Genomic DNA, 27,005 nt, shown 5'->3' with positions numbered 1-27,005 from the left:
AACCTGTAGGGCAGTGCTCGGAGTTCCTGCAGGGTAGCGGGGGAGTACCGGGCTACAGACAACCATAGCCGACACAACCCCATGACGGCCCCCTTTATCTGGCTGGCACAGCACCTAATGCTATCCCGCGCAAAATGAGAGTGCACGTCCGTAAGCTGCCGGCCCACACACTCGTCCACCACCGGCGGTTCGAACAGTGAATCCCTGTCCAACTGATACCGGCGGCTGATCTCCGGGAGATCAAAGCGCGACAGGGTACCTGAAAGGAGGGGATTCACTATCTTGCCGACCAGTGATGGGAGCATGCGCAACCTCGCCTCGGCGACCTTAGTAGGCGCGAACGCCTCCCCGCGAACTCCAAGGGGTCGGGTTCCGACACAGGAATGGAAACCTGAGGCAAGACCTCGGCAATTTTCTGCCAAACCTGTCTAAGGGACGAACCAAACGACCCCAATCCCCTCCTCCTCCATAACTATCTCCTCACGTTCCTCGGATAGGGAACTCTCGCCGTAAAGTGAACCTGCCGAGGGCGCTACCGAGACTGAACACGAAGGAACAGAAGGACTGAGAAGGGCCGAGACACTAGGTTCGCCCCTGCCAGAGCCCGAACTAAGTTGTCTGGGCACCTGAGACAAGCCCCCCACCGGAGGGTTACTCAACAGGTCAGGGAAAGGACGGGGTGCCGATGCCCCCAGCGGCTGGGCAGCAGTAGGCTGCCTGCCCACCATGGCACTAGGTGCGCTCACTGAAGTCAAGCCGCTGACACTGGGCGTCGTTGCCCCACTTGCCCCATAGGTCAAGCTGGGGCCGACAGCCCTAGGCAAGTCCGCCAGTGTGCCCGAAGCACAGGACGGTTGCCCTGAGGGAGGAGCGTTCTCCGAGCCTAAGCCCGGGCTGCGGCCTCTCTCAAATGAACCACCATGTCCGCTCAATGAAGATCAGGAAGTCCGACAGCGCCAAATCTATCATTGACTGGTCTGAGGACATTTGCTGCTGAAACAAGGCATTAATGGATTCAACAGATATTAATGGCGTTTGAGAAGCAGGGGGTGGTGCAGGGGATACAGTGGCAGGAGAAGGGGAAGGGTCCCTAGCAGCCCTGGCCTTCTTAGCCAACCCCTCCGAAGAGGAAGCTGCGCTTTTCTTTTTATGTGCCCAAATATTCCCCCCCGCCCCCCCCGTAAGCAGGTTGGAGTAAAACAAAAAGTCAGCATGTCGCGATTTTCTTGTCTGGGGAGCGAATCCCGCGCACACATCACATGACTGGTCGTCATGGTGACATTCAACTAGGCACCTTAGACATGCATGGTGAAGGTCCTTGGCCGTGATAGATTTGCTTGTTGAGCAGGATTTAAACTGCAAAACAACAAATAACCCCTAGTGTTGTGTAATGAAACAATAAATGAAACAAGACACACATGGGCGCAAAGCTAAATAACTAGAACTACCTGCATAATTAAGGTAAAAGCTAAGTGCCACTACACCATAATTTACAACAAATTTATACAAAATTGGAGTAAATATGGAAATAATACGAACAAAATGTATGAAACAGTATAGCTGAATAAACGCTTACTTTAAAAAGACCGCCACAGAAACTTAAAAGTTTTGTAGGAAAAAAGCTTGCCTTCCACCATTTTGCCAACCACGTGGCTAACAACAGGGACAGCAAAAAGTTACAACACTTTGGACAAGTAAACTGTTAAAAATGATTCCTAGAGCGCCCATGAGTCTAATAAAGAAACCATACATACAGTTTGAGTCTCTGTGTTACTCATCTTAGAACTTGTCTTGTGTCTTAGAATGCAAGAATCTCTCAGAGCGCTGCAGCACATCTTCACAGGCGGGCGACAGAAAAGGAATTGTTTTGCTGGAGGCTATAGTCTGAAGAGTTACCTGCTCTTGACTGTCACGGGGCCAGAGGCCCTGTAGGGGTGGTCTCACAAGACAAAAACAATGTTTTTTGTTTTGTACATATTTTTATTGAAAAAATATAGTTACAACTGTCGCAAGAATTTAAAGAACATTTAAATGCTTTTAAGTACCCCAAGGAGGATCTCTATGAAAAAGAATCATTATTTGATGTTTCAGGAGAAGGGAACATTAACACCTGCATGGCTCCCACAAACTGACCCCTATACCTGCATGGCTCCCACACCCTCACCCCCATACCTCCATGAATCCAACACCCTCACCCCCATGACTCCCAAACCCTCACCCCCCATACCTGCATGAATCCAACACCTTCACCCCAATACCTGCGTGACTCCCACACCCTGACCCCCATACCTGAATTACTCCCACATCTTGACCTGTACACCTGCATGACTGCCATACCTGACCCCTCACTTGAATGACTCCCACACCCTCACCCCCATAACTCCATGACTCCCAAACCCTCACCCCCATACCTGCATGAATCCAACACCCTCACCCCATACCTCCATGACTCCCAAACCCTCACCCCCATACCTGCATGAATCCAACTCCTTCACCCCCATACCTGCGTGACTCCCACACCATGACCCCATACCTAAATTACTCCCACATCTTGACCTGTACACCTGCATGACTGCCATACCTGACCCCACACTTGAATGACTCCCACATCCTAACCCCAATACCTGCATGACTCCCTAACCCTGACACCCATACCTGAATTACTTCCACATCTTGACCCCTACACCTGCACAACTGCCATACCTGACACAACACTTGCTTGACTCCCATGTACATTGACCCCAATACCTGCCTGAGTCCCACATGTTGACCCCATCACTTCCCCCACCTGCATGACTCTCATATCCTGCTCCCCATACCTGCATGAGTCCAGACCTTGATCCCGTACCTGCATGAGTCCAAGACCCTCACCCCAATACCTGCATGACTCTCACATCCCCACACCCATACATGCATGAGTCCCAGACCCTTACCCCCATACCTGCATTACTCCCACATCCTCAACCCTATACCTGCATGAGTCCCAGACCCTCACCCCATACCTGCGTGAGTCCCAGACCCTCATCCCCATACCTGCATGAGTCCCAGACCCTCATCCCCATACCTGCATGAGTCCCAGACCCTCACCCCCATACCTGCATGAGTCCCAGACCCTCATCCCCATACCTGCATGAGTCCCAGACCCTCACCCCCATACCTGCATGAGTCCCAGACCCTCATCCCCATACCTGCATGAGTCCCAGACCCTCATCCCCATACCTGTATGAGTCCCAGACCCTCACCCCATACCTGCATGAGTCCCAGACCCTCACCCCCATACCTGCATGAGTCCCAGACCCTCACCCCCATACCTGCATGAGTCCCAGACCAGACCGAGATGTCAGGTTTCCAGTGGACAGGAGATACTGTACAGTCCTAGTCACTTCACACTTCTCTCCACCGGACTGTGACAGCGCACGCTGAAATGCAGCTGAAATAAATTCATTATATTAGTGTCATCATGTAAACATCACAACAATTGTGAAAGATTATTCATTTTTAACATTATACAGGATACTTTTAAAGAATCATTTGAGTTTACAACCAGCTACTAGGCCATGCAATATGTCCCTATTTTCCAAACATATTGTCCAACACCTGCACCAAAATCTACATCCCAACTTCCATTGAAACCCTCACACCTACACAGTGACCCATATCCCATACCTCCATTGAGACCCATATCTCACATTGAGGCCTATATCCCACATCTCCACTGAGAGCCATATCCCACACCCACACCAAGACCCATATGTCACACGCATACTTAAACCCACATCCCGTACCTACACCTGGTTCTGAATTTTCCACACTCACCAGGTGTGAGCTCAAAGTCCTCCACTGCCTCAGCAGCTTTCTTTATCATCAGTTTTATCCTCAAGAGGAAGTCATTCATCTTCTCCTGCAAAATAAATCAATCATAATTTTTTCACGTCACAGACTAGTCACACCTGTGACTTGACACCCACTGGTCTTACAGGTCACACAACAAACACCAGTCACACATGACACACACCAGTCACACGAGACACGACACCCACTGGTCACACGTCACAGGACAAACACTGGTCACACATGAGACATGATACACATTGGCCACACCTGTCACATGACACACTGGTCAGACCTGTCTAATAACACACTAGTCACACGACACAGACTGGTCACACCTGTCACATGACACACACAGACCACACCTGTCATATAACATACTGGTCACAATTGTCACACTGGTCACATCGGTCAGATGACACACACTGATCACACCTGTCACATGACACACTGGTCATTACAGTCACATGACACACTGGTCACACATGTCATATGACACACACTTGTCACAAATTCATCTGTTCCATACAAACAAGGAATGAATCAGCACACATCTGTCATATGACACACCGATATATAATACTGTCAGAAACAGAAGAAAAACTTTTTGTTTGATATGTATCTCTACAATTTATGTAGTTGATATGTGAAAGTGTCAGATATCTGTTAAAATACGTTTGGCCTAACTAGAGTTCCAGTGGTAGGGAGATAAGAAACGTTTAACTTTACTGAGGAGAGACTAGTGCAGGAATGAACAATGCAGATTTTTTCAAAGCAAAAAACAACATATTTGGAACCGACTATGGCCTTATGCAAATTAGTGTGAGACGATATCATGTTACAAAAGAGCACTGTTTGAATTCCCACTTTGAAATTAGACTTAACTTCATTATAAACAATAGCTGTCGTGAAAAATAATAGCTCCATGCTGAAACTATCAAGGATGTAGGTACCTTGTAGTCTCACTGTCACTATAAAAAGGAACATGTACGAGGGGTTGTCATGAAAGCAAAGCCACTACAGATGAAGCAGACGATGGGTGGGGTCGGGCTCAGGGATAGTGAGAGAGTGAGTGAGTGAGTGAGTGAATGAGTGAGTTTAGTTTTATGCTAAACTTGGCAATATTCCAGCTATATGGCGGCGGTCTGTAAATAATCGAGTCTGGACCAGACAATCCAGTGATCAACAACATGAGCATCGATCTGCGCAATTGGGAACCGATGACATGAGTCAACCAAGTCAGCGAGTCTGACCACCCGATCCTGTTAGTCGCCTCTTACGTCAAACATAGTCACCTTTTATGGTAAGCATGGGTTGCTGAAGGCCCATTCTACCCCGGAACACGGGACCTTCACGACGAAGCTTTTCTGTGGGTATCAGGTATCATACTCTTTCACACATCTTAACAAACTTCATGAAAGAAAGACACATAAGATGTTAATCAGTAGGTGAGACATATTCAACACACATCAAAAAGCACAAAACATCTTTGTCCCTTTGTGCCAGTAGGCAGTGCATATGCATTTCCTGCCAGGTGAGTCAACTTTCTGTCATCATTCCTTCCCAACGACCTAACTGCCATCTAAAGTCTGACCTATTTTTTCAGCAGCTATTCATATTTTTTCTCCGTTTTGCATGATTTTATGAGTAAACAAGCTTTTCTGGATATCCTCTTACGCATCCCACTGAATGTCCTCTTAGGTTGAAGTGGGTTATTTCTACATATCCTATTTGCAGTTGTGTAAATTTGAGGAATATAGAGCAACAGCATAAAAGCCTTTTTTTCTATTGCTGATAGTACTTTAAATACAGAACTTTCATGCCATGATGCAACTCTCCTTTGTCACAATGCGGACTTCTGTCATATTTACCTTGACGACCATCAGTATGAGATGTCCAGACAATAACAATTCATGGTTCATGGGGCTGTCTGGGGAATCAGCAGCAGACTCCCCCTTAGTGAAGGCGTACAACTTCTTTGCCATGTGACTGCAGTCAGAGAGGGAGTGAATTAGTTAAGCTTAATGCCACTCCCAGCAATATTCCAGCTACAGTCGTGATCCGTTTATCAAAACACTTGTGTTTTTCTTTAAATTGTCCGGATAAACAAATTTACAGATAGCTGAACCACGGACCATATGTACATTAGAATGAACATAATAGTCCTCGACGTAATCTTACTGATTGATAACACATTAACAAGTACTTGCTGCTTCACCTTCATCTTTCCTGCGCGATACACTATGTCGAGACTTAAACAGTGTTAACTAGCCACGAGAAAAGTCTGTGATACCCATGTTGTCGCCAAAAGTACATGCTTTTTCAAGTAACATTTCATCACTGACGGGCAAATTGACATGCCTCAAAATTAACTGAGAGTCACCTTGCTAATTACAGATAGTTAATCTTCTCATGCTTCAAAGACTGCTGTTTTGTTTGAGTGGCATATTTCAAAGTTGGAAGTCAAGTAGAATAAGTGTATATGGATGACAACTTCTTTAAGCCTTTACGCCAAAATAAAGCCTGCATAAGAATTTATTAAGTGAATGTCAATATGTCGAGTGAGTATAGTTTTTTGCCACTTTTAGCAGTATTCCAGCAAGATTTGTCAATGGATACAAGAAATGGGCTTTACACACTGAATCCATGCACAGACTTGAGCACAGGTCTTCGGCAGGACGAGCTAACGCTTCAACCACTTGGCTACCCTGTTGCCCCCAATATTATGAAGCAGATGGATAGGAACCAATGACACAAAACAATACTCACACGAGGAAGTCAAATTTTTCTTCGTTGGAGCGAAGATGAAAGCACACAATATGTCTGAAATAAAAAAAGTAAAATAAACCTCATTCAAAACTAAAGGGAGTGAGTATGCTTTATGGCACTTTTAGCAATATTCCAGCATTATCACATGTACAGTGGGGGATACCATAAATGGGGTTTGCACATTGTACTTATGTGGGGAATCAAATCTGAGTTTTGGGTGTGACTGGCAAACGCTTTAACCACTAGGCTACCCCACCGCCTTCTAAAACAGAGAGAGATCAGTGTATCAGTGTCAAATCAAGCTACCACATGTTCATGATTAGTATTGTTTGACTAATGAAGGCTATCATTAACTTCTAACGCAAATAATGGCCAAACAGATGTGAATTAAACAGCCTTAAAACCTGTTTAAAATGTCTTAATGCCATCCTCTCAGGTTTTCTGCAATAATCTCTGTTAAATCGTGATTGAATATTCAGAGAGTTGGCAGAAGTGCTGTATTCCTTACATTTCTGGGTACTTGATTTCGATTCAGGTAAGTACATGCGGGTAATCGATTCCATTTTTTCCTACCCATCCCAGCCCTATTTCCACAACATCGCAGAGATGTACGTGCTACTAACTTTTCACAGGTATGTTTTACTACCAGAAACTGGTAGTACAGCCACGTGCACATGTCTCTCTGTTTTCCTCAGTATCATGGAGATGTATGTACAAACCTAAGACATATTGTATGACCTCTTCAGAGAGCCATATCTCACTAAGTCGTGAGTTGTCCATCTTACACGCTTCACAGATGTACACTTTACTACATCTTCACAGTTGTTTATCTCATTAAATCCTAAGTTGTCCATCTTACACGCTTCACAGATGTACACTTTACTACATCTTCACAGTTGTTTATCTCATTAAATCTTAAGCTGTCCATCTTACACGCTTCACAGATGTACACTTTACTACATCTTCACAGTTGTTTATCTCATTAAATCTTAAGCTGTCCATCTTACACGCTTCACAGATGTACACTTTACTACATCTTCACAGTTGTTTATCTCATTAAATCTTAAGCTGTCCATCTTACACGCTTCACAGATGTACACTTTACTACATCTTCACAGTTGTTTATCTCATTAAATCTTAAGCTGTCCATCTTACACGCTTCACAGATGTACACCTTACTACATCTTCACAGTTGTTTATCTCATTAAATCCTAAGCTGTCCATCTTACACGCTTCACAGATGTACACTTTACTACATCTTCACAGTTGTTTATCTCATTAAATCTTAAGCTGTCCATCTTACAAGCTTCACAGATGTACACTTTACTACATCTTCACAGTTGTTTATCTCATTAAATCCTAAGTTGTCCATCTTACAAGCTTCTTAGATGTACACTTTACTACATCTTCACAGTTGTTTATCTCATTAAATCCTAAGTTGTCCATCTTACACGCTTCACAGATGTACACTTTACTACATCTTCACAGTTGTTTATCTCATTAAATCCTAAGTTGTCCATCTTACACGCTTCACAGATGTACACTTTACTACATCTTCACAGTTGTTTATCTCATTAAATCCTAAGTTGTCCATCTTACACGCTTCACAGATGTACACTTTACTACATCTTCACAGTTGTTTATCTCAAATCTTAAGCTGTCCATCTTACAAGCTTCACAGATGTACACTTTACTACATCTTCACAGTTGTTTATCTCATTAAATCTTAAGCTGTCCATCTTACAAGCCTCACAGATGTACACTTTACTACATCTTCACAGTTGTTTATCTCATTAAATCCTAAGTTGTCCATCTTACACGCTTCACAGATGTACACTTTACTACATCTTCACAGTTGTTTATCTCATTAAATCTTAAGCTGTCCATCTTACACGCTTCACAGATGTACACTTTACTACATCTTCACAGTTGTTTATCTCATTAAATCTTAAGCTGTCCATCTTACACGCTTCACAGATGTACACTTTACTACATCTTCACAGTTGTTTATCTCATTAAATCTTAAGCTGTCCATCTTACACGCTTCACAGATGTACACTTTACTACATCTTCACAGTTGTTTATCTCATTAAATCCTAAGCTGTCCATCTTACACGCTTCACAGATGTACACTTTACTACATCTTCACAGTTGTTTATCTCATTAAATCCTAAGTTGTCCATCTTACACGCTTCACAGATGTACACTTTACTACATCTTCACAGTTGTTTATCTCATTAAGTCCTAAGCTGTCCATCTTACACGCTTCACAGATGTACACTTTACTACATCTTCACAGTTGTTTATCTCATTAAGTCCTAAGTTGTCCATCTTACACGCTTCACAGATGTACACTTTACTACATCTTCACAGTTGTTTATCTCATTAAATCTTAAGCTGTCCATCTTACACGCTTCACAGATGTACACTTTACTACATCTTCACAGTTGTTTATCTCATTAAATCCTAAGCTGTCCATCTTACACGCTTCACAGATGTACACTTTACTACATCTTCACAGTTGTTTATCTCATTAAATCCTAAGTTGTCCATCTTACACGCTTCACAGATGTACACTTTACTACATCTTCACAGTTGTTTATCTCATTAAATCCTAAGCTGTCCATCTTACACGCTTCACAGATGTACACTTTACTACATCTTCACAGTTGTTTATCTCATTAAATCTTAAGTTGTCCATCTTACACGCTTCACAGATGTACACTTTACTACATCTTCACAGTTGTTTATCTCATTAAATCTTAAGCTGTCCATCTTACACGCTTCACAGATGTACACTTTACTACATCTTCACAGTTGTTTATCTCATTAAATCCTAAGTTGTCCATCTTACACGCTTCACAGATGTACACTTTACTACATCTTCACAGTTGTTTATCTCATTAAATCCTAAGTTGTCCATCTTACACGCTTCACAGATGTACACTTTACTACATCTTCACAGTTGTTTATCTCATTAAATCCTAAGTTGTCCATCTTACACGCTTCACAGATGTACACTTTACTACATCTTCACAGTTGTTTATCTCAAATCTTAAGCTGTCCATCTTACAAGCTTCACAGATGTACACTTTACTACATCTTCACAGTTGTTTATCTCATTAAATCTTAAGCTGTCCATCTTACAAGCCTCACAGATGTACACTTTACTACATCTTCACAGTTGTTTATCTCATTAAATCCTAAGTTGTCCATCTTACACGCTTCACAGATGTACACTTTACTACATCTTCACAGTTGTTTATCTCATTAAATCTTAAGCTGTCCATCTTACACGCTTCACAGATGTACACTTTACTACATCTTCACAGTTGTTTATCTCATTAAATCTTAAGCTGTCCATCTTACACGCTTCACAGATGTACACTTTACTACATCTTCACAGTTGTTTATCTCATTAAATCTTAAGCTGTCCATCTTACACGCTTCACAGATGTACACTTTACTACATCTTCACAGTTGTTTATCTCATTAAATCCTAAGCTGTCCATCTTACACGCTTCACAGATGTACACTTTACTACATCTTCACAGTTGTTTATCTCATTAAATCCTAAGTTGTCCATCTTACACGCTTCACAGATGTACACTTTACTACATCTTCACAGTTGTTTATCTCATTAAGTCCTAAGCTGTCCATCTTACACGCTTCACAGATGTACACTTTACTACATCTTCACAGTTGTTTATCTCATTAAATCCTAAGTTGTCCATCTTACACGCTTCACAGATGTACACTTTACTACATCTTCACAGTTGTTTATCTCATTAAATCCTAAGCTGTCCATCTTACACGCTTCACAGATGTACACTTTACTACATCTTCACAGTTGTTTATCTCATTAAATCTTAAGTTGTCCATCTTACACGCTTCACAGATGTACACTTTACTACATCTTCACAGTTGTTTATCTCATTAAATCTTAAGCTGTCCATCTTACACGCTTCACAGATGTACACTTTACTACATCTTCACAGTTGTTTATCTCATTAAATCCTAAGCTGTCCATCTTACACGCTTCACAGATGTACACTTTACTACATCTTCACAGTTGTTTATCTCATTAAATCTTAAGCTGTCCATCTTACACGCTTCACAGATGTACACTTTACTACATCTTCACAGTTGTTTATCTCATTAAATCCTAAGTTGTCCATCTTACACGCTTCACAGATGTACACTTTACTACATCTTCACAGTTGTTTATCTCATTAAGTCCTAAGCTGTCCATCTTACACGCTTCACAGATGTACACTTTACTACATCTTCACAGTTGTTTATCTCATTAAATCCTAAGTTGTCCATCTTACACGCTTGACAGATGTACACTTTACTACATCTTCACAGTTGTTTATCTCATTAAATCCTAAGCTGTCCATCTTACACGCTTCACAGATGTACACTTTACTACATCTTCACAGTTGTTTATCTCATTAAATCTTAAGTTGTCCATCTTACACGCTTCACAGATGTACACTTTACTACATCTTCACAGTTGTTTATCTCATTAAATCTTAAGCTGTCCATCTTACACGCTTCACAGATGTACACTTTACTACATCTTCACAGTTGTTTATCTCATTAAATCCTAAGCTGTCCATCTTACACGCTTCACAGATGTACACTTTACTACATCTTCACAGTTGTTTATCTCATTAAATCTTAAGCTGTCCATCTTACACGCTTCACAGATGTACACTTTACTACATCTTCACAGTTGTTTATCTCATTAAATCCTAAGTTGTCCATCTTACACGCTTCACAGATGTACACTTTACTACATCTTCACAGTTGTTTATCTCATTAAGTCCTAAGCTGTCCATCTTACACGCTTCACAGATGTACACTTTACTACATCTTCACAGTTGTTTATCTCATTAAATCTTAAGTTGTCCATCTTACAAGCTTCACAGATGTACACTTTACTACATCTTCATAGTTGTTTATCTCATTAAATCCTAAGTTGTCCATCTTACAAGCTTCAAAAACGTACATTTTACAATGTCTTCATAGAGCTGTGTATCTAAGTCTGCAGTTTTCCTTCTTGCAAGCCTCTCAGACTTCAGAGTCATATTTCACCAAATCCTAAGTTGTCCATCTTACAATCTTCAAAAACGTACAGTTTACAAGGTCTTCACAGAGCTTTATATATCACGAAGTCTCTTTACAGACTCATAGGTCTTCCTGATCTTCACAGAGATGTATGTACCAAATTTTCACACTGTTAATTATTCTTTGTTTATCTCACTAAGATCTTCAGATAGTATGCCTGTCTAACTGTCCAGAGTACATTATGTCTTCCTTAGTCTCTTAACTATTTAATGAATTGAGTACTAACTTGAAGAAGCATTCCCCGACCTGCTTGTCAGAGAGCCAAGGGGGACAGAATCTGTCAGCAAGCTTGGTGCGAAAGTGTTGGCCGATGTGCTTGAGTACGTCCGACTTGGTGAACAGTTCGTCTGATAGGGTCTCCTGGAGCATGTTCACTATACACCTGTAAAGAGGCAAGTAAGAGATAAATACCCTGTGTTTTCGATGTAGACCTAAGATACAAGCTGATGTAATTGACCTATGAAGATCTGGGTTAGAGTGAGTGAGTGAGTTCAGTTTTACACTACACTCTCCAATATTTCAGCTATATGGTGGCCATCTTTATACAATCGAGTCTGGACCAGACAATCCAGAGACCAACAACATGAGCATCAATCTGCGTAATTGGGAACCAATGACATGTGTCAACCAAGTCAATAAGCCTGACCACCCGATTCCGTAAGTCGCCTCTTACGACAAGCATACTCGCCTTTTATGGCAAGAATGGGTTGCTGAAGGTCTATTCTACCCCGGGCCTTTCATGGGTCAGATTTGGGTTAGAACTGGTCTTTTTAGTAACCCTTGCTTCTCATAAGAGGTGACTAACCAAACTAGGTGTTCTGATTTGCTTGACAAATGTAACTACATCTCAGTTACATATACTGATACTCATGCTGTTGATCACTGGCTTGTCTGGTCCAGTCCAGACTCAATATTTGGGGGGTTGCTTAACAGTGCTCTCAGCAATATTCTACCTATAAGGTGTCAGTCTATGAGTGATCAATCAAGACAGTTAATATACAATGACATGTGTCAGCCAAGTCAACAAGCCTGACCACCCAATTCTGTTTATCAAGAGAGTTGATGCAGGATGTAATTTGGAGGAATTTACCCCTTATAGAAGGAATCGTCTTCCTTCCCCTTGGTGAGCTCATCAAATATGAACTTGTCTGTGCAGTCAATCAGCCCCTGAAACAAACATCTCCAGGCTTGCACATGTTTTGACAAGTGTAGAAGTGAGCACAGCTCACATAACCTCCCTTCCCACTTTGGGACATGGAAATGACTGATATTGACATATAATGTGACAAGGATCAGCACCTCACAAAACTTTCTCCTTGACTCTAACAAACATTATATACATGTTAGATAATAGTTTTGTCATGTGCACCTTTATTTGGATGAAATGAAAAATTAACTATTTAGAATCAATCAGAACTATACTTGTACTTATGACATGAACAAAACAATGCATGTAGATACAGAAAATAAATCACATGTTGATAACATCAAGGAAATAACTAATCTAGGTACAGAAAATAAACAACATATTGGTACATATGAGACAAAGAAAGACCATGAAAAGTGAAAAGTTAACATCACACTTTTAATAATCACATTTTGCAAATAAATAGCACATCACATCTCTGTGGGTCATGATTAGCTTGTGTATTATGTTTAGTGAACCTAGCATGTATAGTTTCACTGATATGTTGTTACCAGGTAATCATCAAACACATTTTGCACAAAGTCGTGTTTCCATGGAAACAACAAAAACAATTCTGAAACAACTTGAAACTAGCAAAAGGCACATCAATGAGTAATGATCAGTATGAGTGTGAAGTTTGGTGAACCTAGCATGTAAACTTTAAGAGGTATGCTCAGGACAAAGTTTAGAGACGACGTAAGAACAGACAGATGGATGGACAGACGGACGGAATGAACGCTGTATACTTCATAGCAGGGGTATAATTAGCAACGCTGGAAGAGATATCAGAAAGGGTTTATGAATTTAGTTTTCATAAAAATATCTCTGAAAATATTCTGTATACCTTACTTCACTCATTAAGCATATATACGCTACTGTTGAATGGGATTTGATTACATGCATCAAAAGTAATTATGTCTGGAATTGTATATGTAATTATCCATATCAAAATTTGTCATAAGCTAAAACGTCTATATGTAGATCACATGAACTTTCTGCATCACCAGTGTTCTTGATAATACTGTTTCCCTACAACTAAGCATTGTCTTTGTCCTCAATAAAACTGCTCAATAAAACTTCCCTACAACTCTGTGTAGCCAGAGTTCTAAAAAGAACTGTCTCATCAGTGTTACTGAAATAGTTTTCCCATCAACACTGTATCAATGATATCCCTAACAATACCATTTACCTACAACAACTCAACACATAATCAGTGTTATTTTCAATACTGTTTCCCTCCAACAAACCTTGAGAATGGTCATGAGTGGGATGAAGAACATCTCCCGATTGTAGATGAAGCACGTCATCATGCCACCAGTGGTCAGGTAGTGGAGATACATGTTCTGAGAAACAGGGAACACGCATTACAAAAACATTTCTACATTCCAATATTTGACATTAATAATGAGACATGCCATGGGGTGAGTGGGTGTGTGAATGAGTGAGTGCACTGGGTTTTACGCTGCTTCCAGCAATTGTTAGCCATATTCTGGGGGACACTGGAAATGGGCATCACAAACTGTACCCATGTGGGAAATCGAACCTGAATCTTCAGCATGACAAGTGAATGCTTTAAGCCCCCACCTCTCCTATATGATATATATAGGCAGATCCAGGATGGGTGTGCAGGGGTGTGTACCCCATCTTTTGTCCTACGGTATATTAAAAGACCATTGAAACTCTTGTGAAAACAGCTGAAAATGAACTGTGCACTCCCCACCCCCTCCCCCACTTCTCAAAAACCAGTATCTACTAGGGCTGCAACGAATACACTATGAGGCAAATATAATATGTATCATGTGCACAAATATAATATTGTAGTTAAGTGATTGATGCGCAATATGGAGCCCCCATGTTGACTGTTAATTTGCCGTAGTACTAACTAGTCATCTGACATGAAACTCAAATTTGGTATGTAGTACACTAGTAGTTGTAGTCCACAGTACCATATGCAGCCATTGCAAACTAACATCATAGGCTTGCACTACTGCAAGACAAGTACATATTTCATACTTAGATCTCATTTTAATAAGGGCTGAAGTAAAACATGCTCAGATAAAAACTTGTAGATATTCCTTCACATTCGGTTGTGGTGACCATAAATAATGAATTGTATTCATGAAGAGCTGCAGTTCAATTCACCGAATATGTGAGTGTATCGTAAAAGCCCTAGCATCTACCAATGCTATGCTAGATGTAACATATACACCGTCAGTGTTGAGACAAACATTGATGTTAAACAATAGCTGCCATATCAAGTGCAGTAAAAATCTAAAAAATGCATTTGTACGACGGTTAATGGTCTTGATGGAAATCAGTCGTCTGACCTGCTTCTGAGCAATACTGTTCCATTTTTTCTTGGAGTGCCTGCGTACGCTTTGCAGGATTTTGAACACCAGGGACCCAAGTTCTCACCTTATGGCCTAAAATGCCCCATAACCTTGCAATGGGACTTCTTGCCAGCCAAGGATGAGTGGCATTTCGATGAAGATAATCGCTTACTGTATGGGATCTGTGGAGCCTGGCATTATCATTCATGAATATGGGATGGCTTGCAAGTGTGTGATTGTCAAAATGAGGCACAACTTCTCTTCCATGTTTAATTTGGGTACCTGTGTCCATTCAGGGTGCCTTGGACTTGGGCAAGTTCAAGTTCACAGTCATAAGAACAGCAGCCCCAGACCATCACAAAGAACGAATGGAATTACTGGCTTATGATGATAGTAGGCAGTTGCTCATGAATGTCATACACAGGCTCCCCTATCCAACATGTTCAGCAAAAACTGTCCTGTGCTCTCGTATCTGTCGACTGATTATCTTATGGCTAACATTGAGTTGCCTCCCAATTTCCCAACATGACATGTCAGTTGTATTGATACCACTGACTTCCCACTGTTCACTGTCAGTAATTCTTTGTTTAGACAGTAGACAATAACCAGTTTCAGATTGTACTGACACTACAAAACGACACATGACAACTTGGAATTTTCCATGCATTGGGTTACCATGTATCATCAGTTGTCAAATGGCACATTCTCAATGCACCCATGTGTTTTTGCATGTTATGTCTTTATAACATAACATCATTTTAAACTGTATTTACCAGATTTTCTCAATGTTGCATTTTGGGGTCAACTTTTTATTTTTAAGCTGGTGGTGCTCAACTTTTGAGCTTGTATGTACAAACTATACAATGTGATACAATACTACGCAAGGCATAATATGTGATATACTACTCAATGTATACAATACAAGCTATACCATACATGTCATAATATGCAAGCTATATTATTATACCTTTAGTATATGGTATACTATATACTGTGGCAGCTGTGTGAGATAACCACACAAGATATGCTATTCAGGATATACACAAAGATAATGTAATTTTCTGTATAAAAATGTAATTTTCTGATTAAAATTGACATTTTATACTTATCGTTACTCATGTTTATTATGCTTGTCTCCTTCTTCTATATGAACAAAGTGGAACACATGAATCCCTGGAAGTTCCCTTCTTTAAAGCGGATGTAAAATCAGTACTCACCCTACGAGTAACCTCCCTTGAGCCCCATGCAGTTGGTGTGCAAAACAGTCAAAAGACATGCCATGTTCTTCACTCTCTTCTAATACTTGCCCCTCAGGGATTTGCAGGGAAATCCAGAGTAATTTAAGGATAAGCTTTATGGATTAACAACTTCTTTATTCAGATCTGATTATGCAACGTTTCGATACAGATTCTTGTATTACTGTCAAGCTGATCCACAAAGCTTGTCCTTACATTACTCCCCAACTTCTAAGTGATGTCACTCAAAGAAGAAATTCTGAGTGTCATGACGGGAGAACAAGAGGGTTGACCTCACGAGTCAGGATAAGTCTTAAATATCAATTTTAATCAGAAAATTACATATTTTTCTTTATCCTGACTCATGCTTATTATGCTTGCCAGAATCCAACAGAATCAGTGGTGGGTCATGCCACTTCCTGGATTCTCTGGTTGTCATGTATTTTACGTCCTGTAACTCCCCATTGGAACTTCAAATAGCACTGTAGATTTGCAGACTTTCATCTTTTGTTCTTGTATGTTCCGGGGACCATAACTCTCAACCACAAAAAACGTTTTCAAAACGTTTATTTATGATATCTTCCTGTGGTTTCTAGATATACTAGTGTCCTACTAGGTAACTTATAGCAACTTTTTTGACTGGCACGTGTCAAGTGAAGATGCAATTCCTTCTTCAGGTACAAGTATAGCATACAAGTACAGGGATATAACCACTCATGCTAATCTGGCATCGACACGTCACATGACAGAAAAGGGTGAGGTTGTCTCAGTGCCTTTTAGGAACTGTTAGTTGTTGTGCTACAACAAATAAACCGAATTGGTGAATGAGAGCGACATCTACTGTGGTGAGATCTCTGAGGTAGTGGTTGGCAAACACTGCATCAGATTTCCAAAAGCGGCCCTCCATTATAGTTGTTATCAAGAAGTTCTCATGTAAAGCAAGTGTTGAGGCTAGGGATCGTACTTCATGTGGGATGGTGGCTTGTGGTGGCACAAGGCCTTCTGCTTATTATGCTTGAAAAATAACTGTTCTCATCTACACTTATACAGTATTCCTTGACACTTCTGAGGGTGTGTCAGTTGATATCGTGATAAATAGGCATTTGAATTTCTGTCGCCTTGTTTTAGTCCATTGGAGGCAGATTTTGAATGCTCTGATGGGACACAAGGATAAATCTTGTGTGTCGTTTGGACCAAGTACTATAGATAGTGCTGGGATATGAAATTGTTTGTGAAGTTGTCCTGGAAACTGATTTTTAGCAACAAAATCACATCTGAATCCTTGGTGCACGCTGTCTCGATGCGCTGTTTTCTCAAGGCGTCACCACTCATTACCAAGCACATGAATTTCTGACATCCAGGCGGCTGTTGCTAGGGCAAGCAGAAATAGTGTTTTCAGTGTTAGCATGTCTAAGGATGTCTGATCTAGATGCTCATAAGCTTCGCTTGTAAGATGTTGTAGTACTATGTTGAGATCCCGTGCAGGAGCCTTCTGTTGGTCTTCAACTTAAAAGAACATTGTAGTGCCAGTAGTTCTGGTACTTTAGTCAACTTTATGCCAGCCTTCATAGTGACAACTGTACTGAGTGCTGGTAGGTATGTTGATAATGTTGAACAGTTAGCCTTTTAGGTGTCTTGTGTGTCTCAAATGAGTAGTCAGCCAATTGAGGATGAGATGCAGTAAAACCTTTCCAACTTGCATATGTCCCAAATCTCTTCCACTTATCATAAAGTGTCCTAGTCGATGTGCACTTGCTGCTCTTGCGGCATATCCTCGTTTCTTCAAACGAGTCTTAATATGTTCCATAGGTGTAGTTGGAATATTGACAGGTTTCCGTGTGCTTGCTTGGTGTGTGGATGAATTAGCAGATTCGGCCATTCTAGAGGTTTTAAGGTAGTATTTCCACACCCTCGCTGACAAGTAGGGCGCGACCAAAATAGTTGTAGGCACCTTGTCTGCTTGATTTTCTGTAATACTTGAAGTATTAGTATTGGAGGCGGAAACAAATATGCATTTAGTCCCTCTCACAATATGATAAGAGCATCTGTTGCCCAGGCTTGTGCACGCAGTACTGGTGACACAAATGTCTGTATCGGTTTGTTGAACTTGGATGCAAACAAGTCTTCTAAGGGGATCCTAATGTCTGTATAATAAGCCGGAATGCCTCTGGATGTAGCATCCATTCTGTTGGAGATGGCTGCAGTGGTTGAGATAGAGCATCTGCTATGAAATTCTTTGCCCCTGGAATGTGGCATTCTTTCACAAACATGTACAGCTTGTCGATGATGCCGTACAGGTAAAATGTGCGTTGTAACAAACTTGGTGACCTTGTTCCTGAGACGACTTACCCAATGTTGTACTGCACTGATCGCTGCTTTCATCTCTGGGAGCCCACTCTTGTCTTGACCAATTCCCCCGAGGCAACTTTGTTGTCAAGACAAGCGCCTCATCCTTGGAGAGATGCATCTATGAATAGATGAACTGCAGTCTGGATCTGTTAAGTAAGTTTCCCCAACAGACATTGTTTCAGTGTGTCCACCAGAGAACATATGTCTTGAGATAGTCCGGTAGAACAAATGGGCTGTTCAGGTGATCGCTGACAAATCTCTGTAACGGGTGTCATTATAACCATCCCCTGCGTGTCATGTCTTGGACTGACGTCAGTAGACCTAGTAAACACTGCCAACTGTGAAGAGTATTGCTTTCACTATCATGTCTTGTATTTTGTTCCAACAATCTTCCATGACAAGTATGCGATTTTGAGCTGTGTGGAATTGTATCCCTGAAAAGGGAGGTCCTGCGATGATTCTAGTTCCGACTTGAGCAGATTTACAAGCCATTCCAACTGTATCAGTAGAAGAATGGTGAAATCTAGTTGGAGTCCGAGTTGACTGGGGTTCTGATGTGTTTGAATCATGTCGACTAGGTAGAAAGCACTGCGTAGGCATCGTTGATGCAGATACTGCACGACAGGTTAGGTCACTTGAGTAAACAACCAGGGGTCCAAAGATATTCCAGATGATAGGACGCTCCACTGGAAGTCATGCCCCTTGAACCAGAATCATAGATATTTTCCTGATTCTTGGTGTACCGGTATGTGCAGGTATGCGTCTTGAAGGTCTATGCTTGTGAGATAATCTGCTGGACGTACCAGTCGTTGGATCTAAGGAAGATATATCATCTGGAACTATGCAGGCTTGAGTAAATACTCCATGTTGAATTTCAACCGTATAAGACCTACAGCGAGACTCTGAGATACGATGTCTAACAGTTGAAAGGTTAGCCATAGTAGTGTGAGAGGTCTGCTAGTGTATGTAGAATTTCTACTGTGGAGTTCTTGATGAGGACCATCAGTACTGCGATCCTCAATGCAGTCAACAACAGTCATAGAGGGTTTAGGTGTTGAGATTGGATGTAACGCTGTGGATGCCTGCATTGAAGGTAGACTCTCTGTAGACTGAAGCATTGGTCCGGACACGGTTGATGAAGGTCTAGCAGCAACTGAATGGTGAGATGTCTTGCCAACTATCTGTACTTCAGGGAGCAGTAGAGAAGGCTCTTCGTCTATAGGAATGATGTCGTTGTTGAAGGACTTCGTTGGAGAACTGGTACGTGGTTGCAACACAGATTTTGTGGGTGAAGACTTAGATTTGGAAGACGAAGATAACTTCAACTTCTTCAGCTTGAGACGACATCAGGTCTGAAGACTGCCTCTTCTGTGACATAGACGTAGCCTTCTTGCCATCACGACCCTGCCCCTGGGATACGTCTCTCAATTCACTATAAACATGAATATCAACAGTAAGTTTACACACAGTTACTTGACACTTTATAAACTGAATTACCAGACATGACTTGTCACATCATAAAGACAGTAAATACAGACCAAAAGCTGAAAACAACATCTTGATTAATGGACTGAAATACAAAGATGCTTCCAACCACCATCACTGGGTGATGAAGGAGAGCGTGACAAGCATGACAAGTCATGTGACCGATATTGGCATGAAATAGGGAGTGGGTGAGTGTAATTGTAAGTCTGCTTTAAAAGAAGGGTACTTCATAGGGATTTCAGGTGTTCCACTATTTTCGTATAGAGGGAGGAGATAGGCATAATAAGCATGAGTCAGGATAAGGAAAAATTACACTGTTTGAGATTTAATATACAATATATACAGAAATACAAAGTCACTTTATTTGTGATGTGAGGGAAAGTTCTACAATTACTTGTTAACACTGATAACACTACAAGTTGCAGCAAGGATACCAGAAGGGCTACTCAGTTTTCTCTCAGGAGCACAATTGCTTTTGTGGTAGAGTTACCTGCCCCTCATGATCCTCCTTCACACATCGACATGTGGCGCCGTACTCTGTATACCCTGTCCCTCGCATCCGCCATCGATCTCGCTTGAAGCACAGAGGCTGATCCGTGACAAAAATACTGATTGACAATTTGTCATTTGAAATATAGTCAAGGCATGCTTCTGCTAAACGCTGCACTCGGCAATACACAATTTGGTCACCCATTCAAGTTTAGTGAGTTCAGTTTTACATCACCCTGAACAATATTTCAGCTATATGATGGCAGTCTATAAATAATCAAGTCTGGACTAGACAATTCAGTGATCAACACCATGAGCATCGATCTGGGCAAATGAGTGCAGAGCAGAGCAGTTGGGATACGTTGACATGTGTCAACCCAGTCTGCAAGCCTGGATACCCAATCCTGTTAATCGCCTCTTTCAGTAATGATGACAACAAACCTAACCACCTGATAAGTTAGAAGCCCCTTACAAAGACCAATTCTAAATCGCATCTTCAGTGATGTGTAGGACGTAAAGGTATACTGAGAACACTGATGGTGACCATGTACAGAGCTCCAGATAAGGTGCGCATTTGCATATTTCACTCAAAAAAAGTCACATTTACTCAATAAATTGCAAATACGGGAATCACCTAAAACCCAGTAACTCTATAATACCTTGTGTACTTTACTCAATGAACTAAATAGGCTTTCATATCATAATTTGTTGAGGCGCCCAACCTCCATAACAAAGCTACCAAATGTTAAGTGTTGATTATAATATATACGTGTACTGTTATGGCCGTAGTTTACTGTAGTAGTCATGGGACTTCCATATTGAGTGTTTGAAAATGGCTTCCAACTATTTGGCAATAAAAGAATTACTAAAAACTTAGACCTATTGGGAATCATTTGTATTTATGTATTGTGTTACAGTGTTAATTACCCAATAAGGACAAGATACTGTTGGAAAAGTACTCAATTCTTTAAAATAGGTGGAGTACACAAAATGCTAGTTACTCCTCAAAACATGCAATTACTCATAAATAAACAGACATGGGAGTAAACCCCCAATTGCTTGAAAAATTATCTGGAGCCCTACATGTATATCCCAACAAGCACTCAGTCACATCATAGAGTACAGTTAAATAGTATACCTACCACGTTTCTCCTGTTTATAATCAACATCCGAATGACTTTTTCATTTCCGTTGACGACAAAGTAGCCACCAAGTTCCTACATGGAAAGAAGACGGTGACAAAAGGAAAATACTTATTTTATACTAAGTTTGCTGTGAAAATGTACGAACAAATTTCACATTACACTTTAAAAGATAATTAACCCAAATAAAATGAAATTAAAATTGCGATTCCTCCTAATTTTACCTTGTCAATTGAAAATTTAAGCATCAGAATTTTGTTCAAATTGGGAGAAAAGTTGTTTAACAAACAATCACAGATTCAAACCGTTATTATGGGTTTGTACTATAAAGTGATAAGTGCATAGTTGGAACAGTTAAACAAATGCATGTACAGTGATGAGCTTTAACCCTACTCGTTCTTGGTGTTTCATTTCGTTTGTATAACCCTTTGTAATATTATGATTCAAATCTATGACCATTTGTTGAAAAGCATGGATTACTTAAGATCAGTTCTAACCCCGATGATTAATGATGCTGATGATTAGTCATATTCAGGATGAGTAATGATTTTAAATGAATATTGGACACATTTCCGCAACTGTGAACTGAATCTGAAATGATGCTGTCAAACAGCACACAAACCTCTTCATCTTCATTCCGCTGGATTAGTTGTGCTGGCGTCAGTTTGGACAAATTACAAAGGTCAGACTGAAAAATTAAGACAAAAATAGCCAATGAATAACACAATCTTCGGTGTATATTTGCCTTAAATTGTCACTGTGCAAATTTTTAGCAGATACACTGAGCACTTGTTATACAGAATCAAAATTGGAAATTCACATTTGAGGGCAATAAACATCTTGTAGTGAAAACCAAACAACAATCTGACAATCTGAAACGATAGGAATGTGCCAAAATAAATGTTCCCTTACCTTCTCCATGATGGGCAGATGCCCTAGTGACTGTTGCCTTACCTTCACCATGATGGGCAGGTGCACTAGTGACTGTTGCTTTACTTACACCATGATGGGCAGGTGCTCTAGTGACTGTTTCCTTACCATCACCATGATGGGCAGGTGCACTAGTGACTGTTGCCTTACCTTCACCATGATGGGCAGGTACACTAGTGACTGTTGCTTTACTTACACCACGATGGGCAGGTGCTCTAGTGACTGTTTCCTTACCATCACCATGATGGGCAGGTGCACTAGTGACTGTTGCCTTACCTACACCATGATGGGCAGGTGCCCCAGTGACTGTTGCCTTACCTTCACCATGATGGGCAGGTGCCCCAGTGACTGTTGCCTTACCTTCACCATGATGGGCAGGTGCTCTAGTGACTGTTTCCGTACCATCACCATGATGGGCAGATGCCCCAGTGACTGTTGCCTTACCTTCACCATGATGGGCAGATGCCCTAGTGACTGCTGCCTTACCTTCACCATGATGGGCAGATGCCCTAGTGACTGCTGCCTTACCTTCACCATGATGGGCAGATGCCCTAGTGACTGCTGCCTTACCTTCACCATGATGGGCAGGTGCACTAGTGACTGTTGCCTTACCTTCACCATGATGGGCAGGTGCACTAGTGACTGTTCCCTTACTTACACCATGATGGGCAGATGTCCTAGTGACTGTTGCCTTACCTTCACCATGATGGGCAGGTGCCCTAGTGACTGCTGCCTTAGTAGTATAGGGAATGACAGTTCTAAAACACTTTCAAGAAAAGTCTCTACAAAGCCTTATTTACTAAATAAGGCTTTGGTTGGCCCCTTAGATCTTGCTACTATTACCCCTACTACTTAACGTGTGTTGGAGGTAACACTGTGCCGTACGGTACGATCAATAATTCTTCTCTTACAAACCCCCTACCCGGCCCATCCCTCAAGTAGTATAAGTTAGGTTCGTCGGCTTTTACATCCACTTTATCTATGTTGTAAGTTTTGACTGACCATATAGGATCGGTGGCTCGCTTACGGCTATCGCCCTCGTGTTCCCCTATGTCATGTTTATATCGATGAAACAGTTTAACGTGAACCGCCTACGATCTCTTTGAGTTCATTCCCTATACTACTGCCTTACCTTCACCATGATGGGCAGATGCCCTAGTGACTGCTGCCTTACCTTCACCATGATGGGCAGATGCCCTAGTGACTGCTGCCTTACCTTCACCATGATGGGCAGGTGCACTAGTGACTGTTGCCTTACCTTCACCATGATGGGCAGGTGCACTAGTGACTGTTCCCTTACTTACACAATGATGGGCAGATGTCCTAGTGACTGCTGCCTTACCTTCACCATGATGGGCAGATACCCTAGTGACTGTTCCCTTACCTTCACCATGATGGGCAGATGCCCCAGTGACTGTTCCCTTACCTTCACCATGATGGGCAGGTGCCCCAGTGACTGTTGCATTACCTTCACCATGATGGGCAGGTGCCCCAGTGACTGTTCCCTTACCTTCACCATGATGGGCAGATGCCCCAGTGACTGTTCCCGCTCCTCAATTAGATGACTGCCTACATGGCACGACACATAAATCTCCAGCAACCCTTTGTAGCTCATATACCTCTGTCGACACTAAACACAGAACAATATACACTAATACACTGTCAAACAAAATACAAGTCATGACTTCCATTTTCAAACATTTTTAGAGAGAGTATTAGCTTGGTTTGTTTATACAAAATGTTGAAGGTGTTAATATAGAGATATAAAAAATGCAACCATGACATACCAAATATGGGCTATCAAATATATATGCTAGTTTGTTTGCTGCTGCACTCAGCAATATTCAAGCTATACAGCCGTGGTCTTTAAGTATTTGGGTCTCGAACAGGCAATCCAGTGATCAACAGCATGAGCACCAATCTCGGTATGTGATGACATGTGTCAACCAAGTCATCAAGTCTGACCACCTGATCTCATTATTTACCTCATATCATTACAACGATGGGTAGCTGAAGATCAATTCTAACGTGGTTCTTCACCGGTGGGCGGACAATGTATCACCTTTCATATGGGCAACTTAAATCAGGTGAGGTAAATGCCTGAGTGAGTGAGTGAGTGAGTGAGTGAGTGAGTGAGTGAGTGAGTGAGTGAGTTTAGTTTTACGCCGCACTCTGCAATATTCCAGCTATATGGCGGCGGTCTGTAAATAATGGAGTCTGGACCAGACAATCCAGTGATCAACAACATGAGCATCGATCTGCGCATTTGGGAACCGATGACATATGTCAACCAATTAAGAAAGTCGGACCACCCGATCCCCTTAGTCGTCTCTTATGACAAGCACAGTCACCTTTTATGGCAAGTATGGGTTGCTGAAGAGCCTATTCTACCCCAGGACCTTCACGGGTCAAGGTAAATGCCCTACAACACCAGTAAATATAAATGATGCAATGGAATAAACAAAATCAAATTCTTTACAAAAAGGGGGTTTTACTGTGAATGCATCATCTTGGGCAAAACTTCCACTGTTGACACCAGCCAATGTTTATTGAGCATGGCCACAATGTGCCTGTAATGATACAACAGTTATACGTCTACTTTAGTCACATACCCTCTTCATGGAACTGATCTCATAACCAATGACTGTTGTGTCTAATACAGAGGTGATAATGTATCACCAGCTAATAAGAATTTGACAAGTATTGGACAAGCAGATGAGCAAGTATTGAGCAAGTATGACAAGTACTGGACAAGACCTGGACAAGTCCTTGGCAAGCATGGGCAAGTATTGGAAAAGTACTGGACACGTACTGCTCAAGCACTGAACAAGTATTGGACAGGTATAAATAAGTACTGTGCAAGTACTGAACAAGTATTGGACATATCCTGTATAAGTACTGGACAAGTACTGGACAAGTATTAAACAAGTATACATATGTTATGGACAAGTACTGGACACATCCTGTATAAGTAATGGACAAGTATTAAACAAGTAGACATATGTTATGGAGGACGAGTACTGGACAAGTAGTGGGCTGCTACTGGGCAAGTACAGGTCATGGATTGCACAAGTACTGGACATGTACTACACAAGCAATGGACAAGAACTGGACATTTTTCGAGCTAGTATCAGATATGTAAAAAACAACTGGACAAGCTTAGACGAGTACTCTGCCTTGACTCCAGGTAGGACTCATTTAGTTACCTCAGTGGGAAATGTGTGGAACGTGCTGGCATGCTTGTTGTTCTCAGACACATGAGGTGAGCCCAGCGACGGATTCTAAACAGACAAACAATGGACAAAACAATTAAAAATGGCCTAGTGTTGACTGTTTACTATGAGCATAAGTACTGACTCAAACTCCGGCTCAGAATTCAGACATTTTACTATGGTCATCATTAAAATCGAACATTTTGTAAATCCACTTGGAATTTAGAAGACGATTGAAGCAAGCTTGGATTTTGCTGGATATGGTATGATTTTTGACAGAGCACTACTGTCTTTCCTATCTTTGCTTATACAGAGCTTTCTGGACCTTTTCTGTACAATGCTGGTATGGAACCTTGTCCCTTTAGAATAGAAACTGTCTCACAGAACAATTTTTTAAGTCAGTAAAATTGCAGAGGTATCTTTTGTTAACCTTAATGAAATATAAGAAGAAAGAGTTCTCAAATCAGCACATAAGATTATGTCTGATCCAAGCATCCAATCCATTTTGAGCATAAATTACTGTCTTCTGTGCACAGTTATAATTTACCCTGTTTTAATCTAATTATGCTATAAAATCCTTTGTTCCCGGCAGTATTAATCTTTTGAATGATTCTTAGTGTTTGTCTATCCTTGTTAGTGTTTTATAAGAGTGTTATTTATTGCACAAGAAATTACTTCATCTATCAATGTTTGAGCTCTGTACTTTACACCAGAATTTCCTCAGAGGTAATAAACAACAGATTGACATTTTCATCAATGTCAGGTATCTTGAGAACCTGTTTAGCAAACTGTATTGTACAACAACACATTCAGCAATATTCCAGCCATATGACATAAGTCTGTAAATAAAGTTTGGACCTGACAATCCAGTGATTTGGAGGCACTGATTAATGCAAAGAGAATATGGTGATGTG

The 27,005-nt window shown here is 41.2% G+C and overlaps 1 protein-coding gene across 1 annotated transcript in view; it reads right to left on the bottom strand.

Moving 5' to 3' along the window:
• Positions 1–26,141, bottom strand: part of LOC137256115 (DNA-directed RNA polymerase I subunit RPA2-like) — a 50,681-nt gene extending 24,540 nt beyond the window's left edge. The window contains exons 1-12 of the mRNA XM_067793819.1: positions 26,086–26,141; positions 24,390–24,509; positions 22,572–22,637; positions 21,950–22,024; positions 20,809–20,907; positions 14,167–14,262; positions 12,824–12,900; positions 11,960–12,115; positions 6,601–6,654; positions 5,703–5,820; positions 3,817–3,901; positions 3,312–3,430 (exon numbers count right to left, since the gene is read on the bottom strand). Of these exons, the coding sequence (XP_067649920.1) occupies positions 3,312–3,430; positions 3,817–3,901; positions 5,703–5,820; positions 6,601–6,654; positions 11,960–12,115; positions 12,824–12,900; positions 14,167–14,262; positions 20,809–20,907; positions 21,950–22,024; positions 22,572–22,637; positions 24,390–24,494 (1,050 nt within the window). The 5' untranslated portion in view covers positions 24,495–24,509; positions 26,086–26,141. The remainder of the gene's footprint in view (positions 1–3,311; positions 3,431–3,816; positions 3,902–5,702; positions 5,821–6,600; positions 6,655–11,959; positions 12,116–12,823; positions 12,901–14,166; positions 14,263–20,808; positions 20,908–21,949; positions 22,025–22,571; positions 22,638–24,389; positions 24,510–26,085) is intronic.
• Positions 26,142–27,005: the final 864 nt, after the last annotated feature.

Source organism: Haliotis asinina, chromosome 11 (genome assembly GCF_037392515.1).
Source record: "Haliotis asinina isolate JCU_RB_2024 chromosome 11, JCU_Hal_asi_v2, whole genome shotgun sequence".
NCBI lineage: Eukaryota > Metazoa > Mollusca > Gastropoda > Lepetellida > Haliotidae > Haliotis > Haliotis asinina.
This window is presented reverse-complemented; position numbering and strand designations above follow the sequence as displayed.